This window comes from Ascidiella aspersa, chromosome 9 (assembly GCF_963924565.1).
Source record: "Ascidiella aspersa chromosome 9, kaAscAspe10.2, whole genome shotgun sequence".
Taxonomy (NCBI): domain Eukaryota; kingdom Metazoa; phylum Chordata; class Ascidiacea; order Phlebobranchia; family Ascidiidae; genus Ascidiella; species Ascidiella aspersa.
Genome location: NC_139455.1, coordinates 3,296,433 through 3,313,695, shown reverse-complemented (window position 1 = coordinate 3,313,695; position 17,263 = coordinate 3,296,433). Strand labels below are relative to the sequence as shown.

Genomic DNA, 17,263 nt, shown 5'->3' with positions numbered 1-17,263 from the left:
ACTTTATCAGTTTTTTTTTTCTCAAATGAGAATTGAGTTTTGAAAAGCGGTTAAAATAGTCGACGGGGTAAAAACGGTAAGAAACCACTGGGACTAGGCTAACAGTTAAAAACTCACGGGGGTCCGTAATTAGGAGTTATTTTTTAAGGTGATTCCCAGAAAGTTGGTACGCAAGAGCTTAAACTAATAGATTTTAAAGAGATTTAAGTAAATTACTAATAATTTAGTACGCAAGAACTTAAGGTTTTTAAGAGTATCTTCGTATATTGACAAATTCACAAGTGCTGATTTTCTTATGGCGAAATTGAGTTTTATGATCAACGGGAGGAAAATTGTTGAGAACCACTGGGATAACAGTTTAACACTCACGGGTTCTCCGGACTGTGTGGCGCCGTTATAGGTGTAGATGTGCTGGCGATGGTCGCCGGTCAGCTTGTACCACTTGATGTTCGGCGTCTCTCCCCGTACGTCATCGTATCGGCACTCGAGCGTGACGTTTTCGCCCAGTCTGTTGAACACGGTGCCAGAACTGCGACGAGCTGCACGGAGCAAGAGGAGCAATGAGCAGCGAAAAAGTGAGAGTGGGAGTTTGGGAGGGATTTTGGCGCAAGGCTGCAAAATTGACAGTGCTACAATGTTTTAGGGGAAGCTGTATAATGCAAGTTTGTTGCGTTGCATTTAATTCGTTTTTCTGGTTGAACTATGCTAGAATTACAAATGGAAAAATATAATGGAACTACGCAAACTAAAAGGTTAAACATTTAAGGGATAAAGGGTAAATCAAAATGGGACATTCATCAAAACACATCCAACTTGAATGGAGAAATGGGGAGCAAAAGTATGAGAGTTATTGGGAGTTTAGGGGAGTTTTGCGCAAGACTGCCAAATTAGCAAGACTGTGTGTTTTAGGGCAGGTTTAGAAATAGAAGAAAGTCATTACTAAAAAAAATACATAATTTTCTGGAAGGATTACACTTAAAATTACAAAAGGAAAAAAACATTGCAACTATAGGACTCAAAGGTTGAATATTTAAGGGGTAAAGGTGAATCGAAATGAAATATTTATCAAAACATCGCAACATAAATATTGAAACACCCAGTACACAAAGAGCTCGAAAAAATCGCGTACGGTGCGTTTGGAAATTGAAATTTTCGTTTTAAAAGACTGCTGTTGAGTATTGCCATCGGAGTGAAAGACGTACCGGGTATCTCTAATCACGACCTCTGCTCTTTTCACAGCTTCTAATAATTCTCAATAACTTACCGCGGCAGTATCCGTATCTTCCATCCACGTCGTAGTTCGCCGTAGTAGCGCACCAGCTTGGTCTGTTCAGTTCCGTTACGCAGCTGTAGTGCTGCTGTCCACCAAGGGTGAAGGGAAAGTGACATTTAGCCCCATTGGCGTTACCCCCGTGGGTGAAAACGAAGCCGTAGTATCTGTCCAGGTCTGCGAGAAAAAAACTTTTTTTCAAAGCCGTACGAATATTTTTTTATCCAAAATTATATTTTAAGCCGCCCTTATGTAAAAAAGAAAAAATATAATAAAGACTAATTTTATTAAAATACTGATTTTGGCGAAAACAGGCTTCTCTATGAACAATAAATATACGTTTCAGTAAACTAAGAACATAAATATCGGGAATCTTACTTGAAAACCACTATTTTTTACAAAAAAATATTAATATGCGTCTGTCACGGAGTAATTCTGTTACACGGAAGTTTTATTTCTTATCTTTCCACGCTTTACACTGGCACCTTTTTATCATTGGTCACCTTCTGCACTCACACCTTTTTCTCATCACCCAGACTTTTGGTAAAGATTGTGTTTCAGTTGGCAATCAGGTTTGGGCAGGCTGGGAGACCGATTTGAAATTGCAATTAAATGTTCAAGCCCTCTTTGTGTCTATGGCCGCATATCGTTTTACGCCTTTCGCATTAGCATGTATTTAGACTGCATTTATAACAATTATATTATCAGCCTCGTGTAGCGTTCAGGCAACCGACAGGCCATTAAGTAGAGGATCCAGCATTTTTGGCGCAACAAATTGGCGAGCACGCCAGGACCCTACAGTCGACGTAAGGAGCGCTACACGCAGGCATGATGTCGATTACGTTGCCACAACCTTTTTATCGGTCGGGGGGCAATTCTAATTCTATACAAAAAGCGCAATTCATGATAGGTGCCGGCAAAATGCGGGTGTACGAAATTCGCCTGAATTACGTTTTTACCTAATACATCCGACTAAAAAGCATAGCTATTGGATTTTATAATAATCCGTGACCTGACCTATACCATATTGTTACTATAAGTTGCGATTTTTAGGTGTACTCAAGTAATTAACTAAAATGTTTTTGGAGCTAAATAGATCGAGGTTGTAGTTAGACGTATACCGAATATCAAAGCCCATACTCAAGTAGGTAGCATATTTTTAACGTTTCGAATAATACTTTATTCATTTTCAGCATGATCATTATATTCATTTTCACAAATGCGTGTTGAAAATTATTATTCCAAACGTTCAAAATATGTTAGATGCTCGTTCTACGTGAAATGTTTTTTAATGTATATTTCCACAAAGTAATTCGTGGCGTATTATGCAAATCAGTGTGCAATCACACTTCAAATTTGTCAACCCGCTAAAACTCACTGTAAATCCCTCTCAACTATCAACGCGAAAGGCAATTAGCAGCAAAAAGCGCTGTGCATGGTTGCAAACACTCTTCGAACCCCGTCCCCCTATTAACCCATCCGACAAACCCCAATTACAGGCGTAACGGCGTCTAGTCTTACCCTGTATGTTGGTGATGCAGCTTGAAATGGTCTGCCTTGCCGCCGACGCCGGGCTGGTTACGCAGATTGGTGCTTGACCCACCTGCTGACTTGTGCAGGTCGAGAAGACCTCGCCGTTGTACAAAAACGGAAACTGGCACATATCACTTGAAGTGGTTGGCACTGCAGGCAACACAGGGGATAGGGGGGATGTTTTAAAACGACGTTTTTTTTTGTTTCATTCGCGATAACGTTTTATGTTATTTTGGCGCAAAAATACGCCTCAGAAATTCGTTGTTGAGTATAGCTTAAAATTTGGTCTATATTGTCACTAAGAATATATATTATGCCTAGTAGCAACATGTTATATAAAAAAATAAATACCCTTTTATTGGCATATATTCTGTAGTGTTTACACTCAATACAAGCGCTGGATAGCTTACAAGAAATCAGCGTTACCATTAAGGCATTACATTTCAATTGATGGCTAACAATTCAAAGTTGTGCCAAATTACTGTGAAGAAAACGCAAACATTGCTTCGGCAATTATCCCAAATTTTGAGGCCATGTTGATTAGAACCAATCTCAATAAATCTACCCATGTGAACTACTACAGTCGGCGAACCAACCAAATCAAACAACCCATCTTTAGGTCGCGAAGGTTGAAACAAACACTGATATAACCGCATTGCATTTTGCACTTCTAAATTTTCATTAATTGATAAGCGCCTTATTATTTAACTAACCCTATACGACAGCATACCTTCGCAGTTGGCAACGGTGCCCACACAAGAGCAAATAGAGAAGAATCCGCCGGGCTGTTGGACTGCGAATCTCTCCGTGTTCCGAAAAGCCCTGCTCCTGCACCTGTCATCTGCCGGGTCTATGGTACGCTGTACAAGGCTGGGATTGTAGCCAGCCTAAGTTTGAACAACATTGCATGAATACGAAGCCTTCCATAATAATATAGGTATTTGAAACAGCTTTCAGCAAGTGTACGCTAAATTCCGAAGAATATTTGCTTACTAATGACCTGCACGGTGTTTTTGACCCTGAACAACAAACGATACAATTAGTTTTAAAATTTAAACATGGAACTTTAAGCAATATTAAACAAGTTTTGCCAAGACGGCAAATATTTAAACGAATTTGCTGTGTTGGTTTAAATAGCCATGGGATTTACAAATCTAAACCTGTTTATTTTAGCAAATTTAGGTAGCGGCTAACTATAAAATCCGAACTGGTGTTTACCTAATTAAAAGCAGAGCAGACACCAGTAACTGTTAAGTCCTTTCTTAAAGCAGTTTTGCAACAATGCGCAAATAACCCAGATTTAACTTCAAAGATGGTTTACTTTGCAAAACCCGATTAGCCTAAGTAAAAACCCTAATAAACAACAGTTTTTTTCTTTACTGGCTGTTTTTACTTGGGCTGAGCAACATTGTTACGTCACAGTACTGAAATCACGCGGGAATGTCTTTGTAAAGCAGTCTTTTTTCCTAGATTTTTGCTAAATTAAATACTAAATCTGCTGTTTTTAGGTTACATTGTTGTGTCGGAATTTTAAAGCAAATTAACTGTCTGTGACAAACACGAAGAAATCTATTGTACACGGAAAAGTCTATTCTGTTTTCGGACTGGTAAGTAAAATGTTCATTTCTTTAGGTTAATTAAATATCTGATAACACAGATTGTTAACTTACTGGCAGGAGTCCACTTTTGCATCTGTAGTACGAATTTTCGTTGCAAACACAAGACATGCCATTCATCATCCAAGTTTGTCCAACTGCATATTCCTGACCGTTCGCCACACACACGGCTAAAAAGAATTTATTTTCACATGACAGACTATGTTCAGGTAAGAAACAACTTTTGTTTAACCTATTTTGTGTTAATCAGGTGTTAAAATCATTTTTGTAGTTCTTTATACAGAAAGTTTTGAGACAAACCTAAAATGATAAAACTCAAAATAAACTTCTAGCAAATATGAAATACCTATATGCAAGTGTCATAAACATAAATATAGGTACATATATAGGTATAAACATAAATATAGGTCATAACAACCTAAATTCGATGATAACAACTTATGAAAATAAACCTTCTAACACCAACCTTTAAAAATGTGTTAAAAATCGTACAAAACAAACCCTAAGGCTTAAACGTCTGTAAATTAGGCAAAAGTTGTAATGAGTTCCCAAAAAGATAAAACATTGCGATTTAATATCCCTCTTAAATATATTCTTTAATATATTCCAAAAACTTAGAAGCCTACAATTAAAACGTTGTGTGATAAAAGCTAAAACAATATAATCAAAACAAACTCGGTGAAAATTTGTAACAGAAACAAGCGATAGAAACCTAATGCAGTGTGACAGATATGTTGAAAACCAAACTGCTATACAGTATAAAAAAACAAAAAAAAACTTGTGGCACAAACCTAAAGGCTGTATGCGCTGGTTGTAGGCGAGACGCGAGGTGTCACCGTAGCCCATGTTTCTGTTGCGCGTTGGGTAGTTTGTGAGAAGCGGCGACTGGCAGGAGAGTCGAGTAACCGTCCCATCCAACTCGCAACGGCACTTCCAGCCGTCGGCCCGGGTAAAATGCGAGTTGATGGGATGCTGGATTCCTTGCTTGTCAACGCAGTGGTACGACCTGTACGGCATCATGCCTTGAACACAAAGCGAGAGCAATCATTATGGTCGTTTTATTGACATTGTCAGTCAGAAATCACCAAACTAAATCTCAGATGTGAAAAATGTTGTCGAATGCAAATATAAGTTAAATGAATATACTGTTGCTGCCAGGCATTGTATCAATTGTAAAATTGTTCCCTTGACAGATACTTTTTTTATTAAATGTGACGATGTTTAAACGTATTCCATTGTGTTCTTTATTGTTTGACTGCTATATATGCTTTTCCAGTTTGCAATATCATAGCCCTGATGAAAATTTTCTGAAAAGGTTATCAAAGTGTCGGTACATTTAATAAAAAATATTTGCCGGATAATTACATATGTGATAAACCTTAAACTATCATGACAGTTTTACAGAGGTTACTATATGTTTTAGTTCAATGATGTTTACTTCTCAATCATGTAAAAGTTTAACGCGTAGTTTTATATCCAGCCCTCGATTGAAAATTCCTAAAAGTTATACTTAGAGCAAACATTACAGTAATACTAATTGTCGTCTTGGTTTTCTGGGCATTTCATCCAAAATCGTTATAATCGCCAGCAGTTGCGATGCTCATGTTAAAATATATGTTGAGATTCCTAGTATATTAGCAGACCTGAAATACCGGGACCAATTAGACTTACCTGGCATGCTGGCAGCCATCGATGCAGCAGACGCAACGAGCAAAAGCGTAAGAACGCCCATGTTTTCAGTTTTGCGAGCCTATAGTCGGCAAACGCTCTGGCAAGGTCGTCTGAACTCTCAATCTGCCGTGGCGATTCCTCGGTGACACGTGTCGTTAGCAAAAGTAAAACGAAAGGTTTTTAATTACCGGATGAATCAGTTTAGTTAAACCTACCAAAGAACAGAAAAATAAAGTTATTTTCACGTTTTCTCCAAACATATAATCCTAGCTAAAATTTTTGTCTCCGTTTTGTCGTATTTTAGCAAGTTAACTCTATTGTTATGCGAAACACCGATTTAGTAGCGAAATTATCAGTTTACCACAATAAAATAAAATAAATATAATTCTCATCGTAAAATCTATTGAAATTTAGGATGGTATAGACAGGTTTGCATTTACAATAGTTTGTGAACAATCCTGCAAAATAAGGACTTGTGTCACATTTCTTACAAATAAGAACTATAATTTCAAAGTGAAGTTCTGGAAGACAAAGACAAATCCTAGAAATAAGGACGGTTTATTCTTAAAAATTTGAAACCAAACCATCCTTCGAAAATCTCTTTTGACAGCAACATAAAAACACTTATGCCTAAGCCTTTTTTAACACGCGACCCAAAGTGCTTCGAGCAATAACCCTCGGTGTCTGAAACAGCGGGTTACCGGCGCCCTACTTTAAAGCAGGTGGTTTTGCGGGGTGCTTAGACAGCTTCGTTTTTTTCTCAAATCATTTGCATCGTTGCACAGGTGAACAAGGCCGGAACGAGCCGTGTTAGGGCTTCTTTTTGACAGCTTTAAATAGAGGCCACATTTATGCTGCGATTCTGCTTATATAATGTAACTACTTTGTGACTATCCTGACTATCCTGTTACGAGTTTTAAATCGAGCGATGGTATTTTTTAACACCTTAAGACAAGATTACTCTCTTGTCCACCCTACTTTACCAATGACTTACCGATTTTATTTCGATATGTTTTAGTGCTGTCAAGAATGGCCCAATCTGTTTTCCCTAATGGACACGGTAAAATCTTTAAGAACAGATTACCTTTCTTTTATGTGATATTACTTCAACGGCGAATGAAATATATTTTGGGTAAATCCTGCGTCTATCTAATATCTTACCGATTTGTTTTGACCAATTGTTCCGTGGTATTTTGACCAATTGGTAAGTGGAATTTTGACGGATTTTTTGTGCTAATTTGACGGATTTTTAAGTTGTATTTTAACGGATTTTTCATTGCAAATTTGAGCGATTTTTAGTGGTATTTTGACGGATATTTTAGTGCACATTCGTTGGATTTTTAGTGCTAATTTGACCGAATTTCAGTTGTTTTTTGTTGGAATTTTTCATTGCAAACTTGGCCGATTTTTAGTGGTATTTTGACGGATTTTTCAGTGTAAATTTGACCGATTTTTCATTGGTAATCAGATTTTACAAAGGAAAAGCCCCAAGTTTTTGCGTGCAAAATAAAACGGCCCTACTTCGTAGGGGGCCTACTTAACTGCGGGCCAGCCGTCGTGGCAGTTCAGACGGTGTGCAAACTTGTAACAACACGTGCAGTCGTGCAAGGCATGCAAAAACAAGGCGTACGCTGTGCGGTGTGCAGACTCAGCAACGCGCATATCAGGGCACACAGCCAGACTCGAAAAACAAGACAATTCATGTCAACATATAATCGACTTTGATAGATTCTATTGTGCCTCTAATTAAAGCAGTGCACTGATATTTATTATATGGTGCGGCAAATTGTAGCTGATTTTTGAACAATTTTAACTAGAATTTAATTTGTTCAAAGGTTTGATTTTTGCTTTTATCGATTTTGTCACTCTTCCAACAAGATTATATAGCCAGCCCAATATTTCCAACATCACATCACTAAGTTAAGACTACTTTAACACTAATCGCCAAATTGAGTTTTAAAAATCGCAAATTCGTTAATTTTTATCTCTCCTAATTTAAAAAAAAATCTCAAATACCTTTCAAACTTTGCAACTTTGGCTGTAATGCTGCAGTGCATCTCTGGAAAAACAAAAGCCTGTTTAATATATACCTATATATACTAGCCTCTATGCCTTTGCTTTACAAACATTTAACACTGTGATGACATACGAGAATCGTCAAAAGAGAAAACTATTGTGTACATGAGTTGAGGATTGGTGGTTGGTTTTTCAAGTAGGTTTTATCGTTCGTTTGCTTTGAGTGAAACCTGTAGTTTGCAAATTTGACTTTGCCGTTAACGAAGGGGTGTGCTATGTTTGTGTACCTCTTATCCTTGGTTTGTTTATCACCGCAAAAGCAAACCCTAGACAAGGCGACAAGATAGATCCACTTAGGGCAATTCGTCGCGAGTTTTTTAGGTTTGCGAATTTGATATGACGTCACGAGGCGACATTGGGTGACGTCACAATGTGTAAAGCGTTTCTGAATCGATATTAAAAGCAACAGGCCAACATTGCCTGTTATGACAAAAAACGCAAAAAAGGGCCTTGAAAGGAAAGGTTTAGTGACGAATTACGAGGAAGTGAATTTGGCCTTCGGTTTTAATCCTTTTAAGAGCGCCGTCTTCAAACTGAATGCAAGGAAACGATTGCCGCCAGACTAGACGCGTTGCATCCACGTATTCAAGAAAGAGCCGCATTGAAAGTGTCTGTTCATGCTGTGCAAGGTCTCGCCTTTTTTCTAAGGCAGGAAATTGGCGCCGGGCGAGTGGGCCTTGAATGCGCTCGTCTGTAAAGGTTACATGAAATTGTTTAACTCAAACTTGCCTAAACTGTTCGTTCGAACTGGCAAAAGTTTTAAACGAATCTACATCAATTTTGATATGAATTTAATCTTACATTTAGAAAAGACTAAGACATCTTAACCGATGAACTTGGCATAAACAACCGAAAATACTAACACATGTGACGAAGTAACAATATCAAAGCCCACACAGCAGTAGATAGCATTATGTGAACGTATTGAATAAATATTAAGATAATGGCTGGGGGTTGTAGTTAGACGTAGAATAAATATCCAAGCCCATACAAAAGTAGGCAGCATTTTAAACGTTTCGAATAACTCTTTAAGCATTTTTAACATAAAACGTGTATTCGAATAGACGCAACATCAACTTAGCATTATCTCAGCTGAATTTGCGAACGCTAGTGTTTTTGACCCCTTATTTTTCCTGAATAATAAACAACAACCCCTGACTCACACCGGCTGCAGCGCCAAACAACAGCTTGCTGTTCGAAACCTTAATAGACAGTGCGTCCTTTCTCTTGCCACAAAAGCCTTACTCAGCACTCTTCGCTTTCGCTATGTCGTCACTAAGCCGACCGCCTTACAAAATTCGGGGGACAAATAATAACACGTCACGCAACCGATTTGCCGTATTTCCACCCGCACCGTCGATACACGCACCTGACTGACCGAGTGACTTACTAATCATGCAGTCTCGAGTATTTTCTGCGCTGTTGTTGTTTTTTCGAAGCTTTGGAGACCAAGAAATCAAACTTACAAAACAGACCGACGATCGCTGGTTGACCTGGTTAAGGTTCTTTTTCTCTGTTTGGTGCTACAACTCGAGAGCTTTATTCCGGTGGGTCGTGTGAAGGCATTGTTGTGTAGGTAAGAGGAATACAACAAAGGGCAGATTTTTACGGTGTTTGTGTGGTAAATCGTTTGAAACCCTAAAACACTTAAAAGCATGATACGCGTGGCCATGCCCCCCAAAACTGTATTTTGCCTATTTTAACTAAGTAAATGACAAACTTCTTAAATTGTCATGGAAACAAGACCAACTTGTTGGAATAAGTCCTAAACTCATCGGAATAAGAACTAAGTGGAAAAAAACAGCACCTAAAACTGTATAGGAAGAGGGGTTGGAAAGATTGGGCGCCTCAGTTCAGCAATCAGCCGTTTTTACACCGACTTTTGGCGCCGTAGTTTGAACGGCTTGGTCTTGTTTGCAGCAATGGTTCGGGTTATCAATTGGGTTAGGGTTGAAATTATTAGTGGAGTTTGTATTGAAGTTAGGAATGTAAAAGAAAAGTTGTCCCGGTCTTATTCTGGCTTTTTTGGACTTATTCAGAAAGCATAAGGTCAAGTTCTAATTTAGACGTTATTACGGCTAGTCCTTATTTGGTTCATACCGATATGTGTTTTATTTTGACGATGATATTATTCTAATTTGGTCTTACTGCAGGAGTCTTTCAAAAGGCCCTACATATTCGAGTGCTTTGTCTGCTTTTTAAACCTATGAATACTTTGCGTTGTTTGCGAATGTTTCCCTCTCAAATGCTGTTATTTAATTTGGGTTAATGTGTCAAGTATTTGTATAATACAACAAATTGATTAAAAAAATCTTGTTACTTATATATTTACGTATTCCAGTGTCAACCTTTGGCTTGCAGCACAAACGGAAAATCAAAAAATAAATCGCGACAAGCTTTCTGCAAAACAGTGTTTTGAAAACCTGAAAATTACCCTAACTAGACTGCAAGACAATAGGTAAATATGAATATTATCGGTTTTCTTGCCTATACGTTAATCTAATACGAATATTTTTTTCTACAAAAAAGGGTTCTGTGCATTCCTTGAGAATCTCTTAACGCACACAAGTCATGAATCACTAACTTTGACTCTTAGGACAAATTCGAGAACAGTGTAGGAATATTGTAATACGTCTACGGCAGTATTTGTCAAGTAACCTACAACGCAGTGTAGACACTTTACTGGTCACGGGTGCTTGTTTAGGAAGGTGTTAAGTGTCTGAAGGAATTACAGTTTTTGTGGCTCGCAATTCATTAACCTTTTAAGATTTTAAACGCTTGAAACTGCTGAATTGAAAGCGTTACAGATTAAACGAAAACTTACATACCGCAAAATTTGTATTTTTGTAAAAACTGATGGTTGTAACTGATGTTTGGGAAGGACAGCTTCGGTACCGATTAGCGTGTCTTAACGTTATTTCAACAAGCAGCGAGGCATTTTATTATGTTATAGTTTTCTATTCGATCGATACATTCTTACATTGTCTTAATGTAATAACTATACAACAATTTGAATTATAACTGGTAAAAATAGTGTGTCGCGAACAACAAAAAGTTGAAAAGCACTGGCTAAGTGGATTTCATACAATAGTTAGATAATTTTTTCGTATATGTAAGAAGAGTCTACAATCTAAAAAAATGTAAAAGATTTCCACTCAAACTGGCCGGGTTTTTGTTATTGTTTTGGTATTCAGCAGTCGTATCAATGTTCAGAGCATATTTGCAACATTAAAAAACACAATGGGAGAAAACTGTCGGCCAAAATGTTTGCACAAACAAACAACGTGATGTCAAACAAATTAAATTGGATTACTTGAGTGAGCCCAAGGCGAAGACTTAAAATATCATAAACCGTTAACAAAATAATAAAATTTAAATACTCTTATTCCGTGAAAGCATAATAGAATCTAGCATACCTTTGTCAAATTGACCAGTGATAAAAAACGTTGTTTTTTGGCTAAAAGCGCAGAAGAATTAAAATCGAAACAACACACATGCCGCACGATAAAACAAAAAAGGTTTTACCCATAAGAATAACAAAAACGTTTCTACCCGTGTTTTTAAATCGTTAGTTAGTTTGTTTGTTACGTTGCAGAAATTTGATCATCGCAGTTTTTTTACTTTTGTTGTACAATTTTTCCAAACAAACTGTGACTTGCATCGTAACTTGCAAAACACTATCAAAACTATGGGGAATTTTTTTTTAAGTTGCACAACGGTTGTGAAAACTATAGAAAGCACTAAATAAGTTTGTTTGACCGGTTGCCTTAAAACTGCTTAACAAGAACTCGACGTAATAGAGTCTTGGAAAACACACTTACTGTTTCGTTTTTATTTTTTAAAGAGCACCGTATGTTAGTTTGCTCTTTAGCACCGCTAGCAGTTATAAAGTTTTTAAAATTTCGTCAAAAACATTTCAGTATGCGTGTTTATGATTTTGCAATATTAAGATAAACAATTAATGTGTAATTTATAATAATCCATGATATGAAAGTGACACCTTTTGGTAGTACTTTTACCTTTAATTTTGATGTACTTTCTTTTAGTTTCAAACCAATGAAATGCACAAGATTAAAAGCGTTAAGTGGGTCTAATAATGCGCTTTAATGTTGAAGATTGCTAACAGTTGCGGCATCTGTACGGTCTTTCTGACACCATCTAAGTGACGCATTGCTACGTATTACATCACACAACATGTTTCATTGATTGTATGCTTTATTAAAGATTGCGAAAGCGTATATAAGTGTAATCGCACGATTTTACAGTGGGGAACAGTTAATAACCTCTTAATACACTGTGGTTTAATATTAAAAGTGAACGCTTAAACAAGTTAGAGTAATTCTGCATGTTAAATTTCGGAGTTGACAGTCTTAAACAAGTATGGATATGTATAAAAGCAGTCAAAAGTCTGTGATGAATTGGACTATACTGTCAGTGGACAACTATACCGTTTAATTGTATAGCCATACATGTTGTATACGTGAGAGGTTGATTGATGAAGACCCCTGATGTACATCATTGCGCGTGATATGTAATTGCGTGATTGGATTTGCATTGATGATTATTGTCTGAAAGAAAAAGTAATCAACGTATAAACCCAACTTGTCAAGTCACATAAATTTTCCCAACTTTACGTTAAAAGATATTGTGACGTTTTTGCTGCAGTTAATTTCGGTAGAGATTTTGCTTAAGAGCATATTATAACTTTTATAAAGGCTTATGTCAGCCTCTTTTGAGATGCGTGTAAAAAAATTATTATAAATTAATTTCTTACTTTAATCTTAGTAGTTTTGTCCTATTGATTTTAAAATTGCACCCTTTGACATTTATGCGAAATTAAAGGTTTAGTCATAAAACATCATAACTTACAGATGAGTAGCGCTACAGAGTAAAACACTAACACCCTGCCACGTTGTAAGAATAGTCGCAAACTTTAAGATCTGGATTGAAGACCAGAGTTGCGGGACAGTTGTGGGTGTAAAGGATACCTGGAAATAAAAATGACAAACTCTTTCACTACTTTTTAAAACGAAAATTTACTATTTAAAGTATATTTTATTTCAAATGGGCGAGGTCATATGATAAGCAGTGTTAAAAACCGGTTGTTCTCCATGATAAGTTCCAGTCAATTCTTTTTATAAATAACTTTAGTCCTTGATAAGTCATTCTTTGATCAATCCAAGTCATTATAATTAGTATTACATGTAAATACAAATGCGAAACAAGAATTAACTAACTTCACTCGGAGCGTTACAACCACCATTTGAATAAACAAGTGCAATCAAACTGATAAAACGTTTGTCAATTCATGTCATTAGCTAAAGTCACAAGTTACTGAATGCACAATAAACTAGTGTGGCGTAATGCGAACCACTGTACTGTTTACTTGGGCTGGCAATTGTTTTTTATATTAATCTTTGAATAAACAGTGATGTAAGATGCTGTATTTGAACAGCTGAAAGAAGTAGTCTTCAGCGATCCATTTGTTTACGTTTGTAATCCCTATTTTGTTAATATGTCGTTCCGAAGTTGTTTATTCAACATTTTAGATCAGGCTGCAGTTTTGCATTATTTAAAGTACCTGTTTAAACCCAACAAGCTCTTTTCATGGGTAAAGGCGCCTAAATAGGTTAAGAAACATTACTTAAAACCTTTGTGAATGGCCGTATTTGTCTAATTCTAAATAGGGTAATCAGGGGGCGCATATGTCAGGTCAAATTGTTTTGGGCAAAAGCTTGTCGAGAATCAATAAAAATTGTCTTTATATACTGCCACCTGATTCCTTTATGGCTTGGAATCAAAGTCTTACCTGCTCCGCATTGGTAGAACTGTGTGCAAGAGCCGGGCTTTTCAAAGGGTTCTGTGCTCAAAGGTTCGCCGTTCGGTCCTTTGCATGATGGTCCTGTATACAACCCACATTAATTGTCAAATCTTTGTCAAGCCCTCATGTGCCACACAGTACCAGAATAAAGTTTCTATCAACTCCATATAGAGCATTGACTGTAGCTTCTGAATCGGCCGCAGTAATAAGTGCCAGACAATATGTACATGGGGTGACATACCGGTTCTTTAGAGTTGGAAACTTGGAACCTTTACTTTTTTTATTACGACACAACATTAGCAGACGTGATAAAACTGGCTTCAAATTACTACTTCTACTAACAATATTAAAATTAATAATCCGCCAATCAAACGCCTAACAAACTAGCAAACAGGTGAAGAAATTTCGTAACTTTGGCTGAAATAAAATCCCCTTGATACGAGTTCAGTTATGTACAAGTTGTTGTCGCAAACAAGCTTTAATGCGGAGTTTCTATATAATACAAACCAGTGGTTGTCAAACTTTTTTTCGTGCGACTCAATTGGAAAAGTTTGTTGGTCTTGCGACGAACCAAGCGATAGAAATCTATCTTTATTGATTTATTATTTGTTTGTTGTATCTTAGAATTATAATAGGTTGCTGCATTATTTCGGTCACAATGAGTTTAATCGCGCGTGTAAGGCAATTATATTGAAAAGACGCACCATCGCGTCGCGACGCACAGTTTTAATACGTCACAATCCGGTTCTGTATTTGGAACCCTTACCATTTTTCATTACGATATAATACTAGCAAATCGAATAACATGGGCTTTAAATTACTTTTTCTGTTTACAGTTATGCAATTAATTAGTGATCCTTCGAGTATACATACAAAACGCAAATAGTGTGCGACGTTCTTTTTTTAGAAAATTGAAACAACTCACCAGGGCGTCGCGACGCACAGTTTAAAAACCTCTGGTATAAACCTTAAAATGTGTCGGCGCACATCAACAGTCCATCAGTCATAATATAAGTAGTTTTGAACTAGTTTGGCTTGCCTGATGGTCCAGGTGTTGTTCCACTGACCGGTCCACAGCCTGGTACGCTGCTTGGGCTGCCGCATGATGAGGTTGCAGGGTTAAAAGCGGTTCCAGGATCGCATGCAATCGTGTGCAAGTTGCCGTCGATACACTTTTAAAAACGTTGTTTTTTTGGTTAGTTTAAATGCTATGTTCATCGAACCGGGTTGCCGCTCTGAATGTTAAATGATATCTAGAGACCAGGGTTGTGGGTCTGTTAATAGCCCACTTCCGAGCACGAATTCCTCCTAATAAATAAAGTCGATTCTAACTCTAGCCAAATTGCCAACTTCGTAGAGCCTCTTTTCCTATTAGGACTTTGCAGCCTATATTCCACCCATTTACGTAACAAAAATGCGGTGTATATACAGCAATCCACTTAGCTGGGTTTGATATAACTCACCCACCCATAACACATGGTTGGAAAATATTTCAAAATGTTCTACCTTTTCAATTCACAGTTTGCTGCCATCGGTTTAAAAATTTGGTACTGCGCATGCGCACGTTGGACTCGGGAATCGGCAGTCTTACGTAAGTCTTAATCGAGCCCCGAATCCGACTCCAGCGTAATAAACCGACTTTGTTGAGTCTCGAGTGCGACTCAAGCGTACTGTGTTACCCAAGAAGAGCAACCCCTGACACATGGTCAGAACATAATCGTTTCATCCTCACTTACACATATATAGTCAGATTTGTTGGAAACGGTACACAACATCAATAATAAGTAGACTACGCATACAATATGTATTGATTAAAAATATCCAAGACCTCCATGCAATCACCCTGTTAACGCGTTTAATATAGATCATGCTTAAAATTATAGATAAGGATTTGAGTAACTGCCCAATTCAATTTGTAACTTTAGGCAAATTGGCATACCATATTGTTCACTATATATCTAACATTACAAACATCATACGCTTGCGGGTCTCGAGCCACTGCTTTGCCAATACTGTTCTTTCAGTAAGGTTATTAATGGAATTATTTGACTTTACAAGGTAGACTATGAAAAAAATGGCCTCCAACATTGTTGATGCGTGTTCTTAAATTTTGCTAACTTGATACTAAACAAATTAAATGCTAGGAAGTGTGCGATGTATATTCCATATGATGCTGTAAGCCAAAAAATATTTGAAAGCATTGTTTTAAAATGAATAAGTAGTAAATTGAATTTGTCAAAACGGTTACCTTGTAGTAGTTGTCGCAGTCGCCCGCCTTTTCAAATGGGCCTGTGCTGATTGGTTCCATGTCCTCGTTAAAGCACATACCTTTTGGAAGCACACATACAACGCTAATTATAAACTTAGCTACAGGGATATCTGATAATTTTGAATCGGAACCAATATCCGATGTCAAGTTGCAGTATCGGTGTTGATCCAAATTTTTATTGAATTTTTTTTTGCATTAATAATTATCTTGGACTTAGGTAATTATACTAATCTATTGATTGGGACGTGAATCATTTCAAAATTGCTTGTTTACAACACTGTTAATTCGATAAACGGTATTAAACTGCAATATAAACAAGTACGTACAAACTGGTGGCGCCCCACAACCTGGAACGTTGTGTGGGTGATCGCACATTTTGGTGTCAGGGTTGAAGGCAAGACCTGACGGACATGAGTGGGTTTCCAATTTCCCATCTACGCACTGTACAAATGTAATATATAAGTTAGCGTGTTTGAAGTATGGGTACGCAAGGGTTGGTTTTCGTATGTAGGCGATATGAAAAAAGTTTCAATTTGAAGTCAGAGTTACGTCAAAACGTGACAGCACAAATTACGTCATATCGTTACGTTAAAACGTGGCATCGTTACGTTAAAACGTGGCATATTTTTAATATTGGAAAGACGAAAAACAATCGCGTGCAGCGTGAAAAAATGCCTTTGTATATAACTTTAAAAACATAGTTATATTATATATATATATTTTTTTTTTTTTAAAACAAATTGTATACCTATTTGTAATACAATATATATATAATTTTTATTTTTTTGGGGGGGGGAGGGTAATGGCTACGTGCCTCCCTGGATCCACCCCTGCTCAAAAAAAACCCAAAAGACTTACGTGATAAAAGTTGTTGCAATCGCCTGGTTTTTCGAACGGTCCCTTCGTCACTGGTTTCAAGTCGCTGTCGTAGCACAAACCTTAAATAAAACAGAGAAATGGTATTTTGTCGCCAATTGAAAACTACGAACCTGTATTCGTTTTTTCAC

The 17,263-nt window shown here is 37.2% G+C and overlaps 2 protein-coding genes across 4 annotated transcripts in view; both read right to left on the bottom strand.

Moving 5' to 3' along the window:
• The window catches only part of LOC146131918 (tenascin-X-like), an 88,318-nt gene extending 82,000 nt beyond the window's left edge, over nucleotides 1–6,318 (bottom strand). For all 3 annotated transcript variants that reach the window (XM_083397489.1, XM_083397491.1, XM_083397490.1), the window contains exons 1-7: nucleotides 6,091–6,318; nucleotides 5,211–5,441; nucleotides 4,474–4,589; nucleotides 3,534–3,690; nucleotides 2,792–2,953; nucleotides 1,265–1,447; nucleotides 370–539 (exon numbers count right to left, since the gene is read on the bottom strand). In XM_083397489.1, the coding sequence (XP_083253615.1) occupies nucleotides 370–539; nucleotides 1,265–1,447; nucleotides 2,792–2,953; nucleotides 3,534–3,690; nucleotides 4,474–4,589; nucleotides 5,211–5,441; nucleotides 6,091–6,151 (1,080 nt within the window). In that variant the 5' untranslated portion in view covers nucleotides 6,152–6,318. The remainder of the gene's footprint in view (nucleotides 1–369; nucleotides 540–1,264; nucleotides 1,448–2,791; nucleotides 2,954–3,533; nucleotides 3,691–4,473; nucleotides 4,590–5,210; nucleotides 5,442–6,090) is intronic.
• A 6,744-nt stretch (nucleotides 6,319–13,062) lies between these two features.
• Nucleotides 13,063–17,263, bottom strand: part of LOC146131916 (uncharacterized) — a 74,298-nt gene continuing 70,097 nt past the window's right edge. Inside the window, exons 60-65 of the mRNA XM_083397133.1 lie at nucleotides 17,115–17,194; nucleotides 16,583–16,697; nucleotides 16,236–16,315; nucleotides 15,027–15,159; nucleotides 13,976–14,068; nucleotides 13,063–13,154 (exon numbers count right to left, since the gene is read on the bottom strand). Of these exons, the coding sequence (XP_083253259.1) occupies nucleotides 13,063–13,154; nucleotides 13,976–14,068; nucleotides 15,027–15,159; nucleotides 16,236–16,315; nucleotides 16,583–16,697; nucleotides 17,115–17,194 (593 nt within the window). The remainder of the gene's footprint in view (nucleotides 13,155–13,975; nucleotides 14,069–15,026; nucleotides 15,160–16,235; nucleotides 16,316–16,582; nucleotides 16,698–17,114; nucleotides 17,195–17,263) is intronic.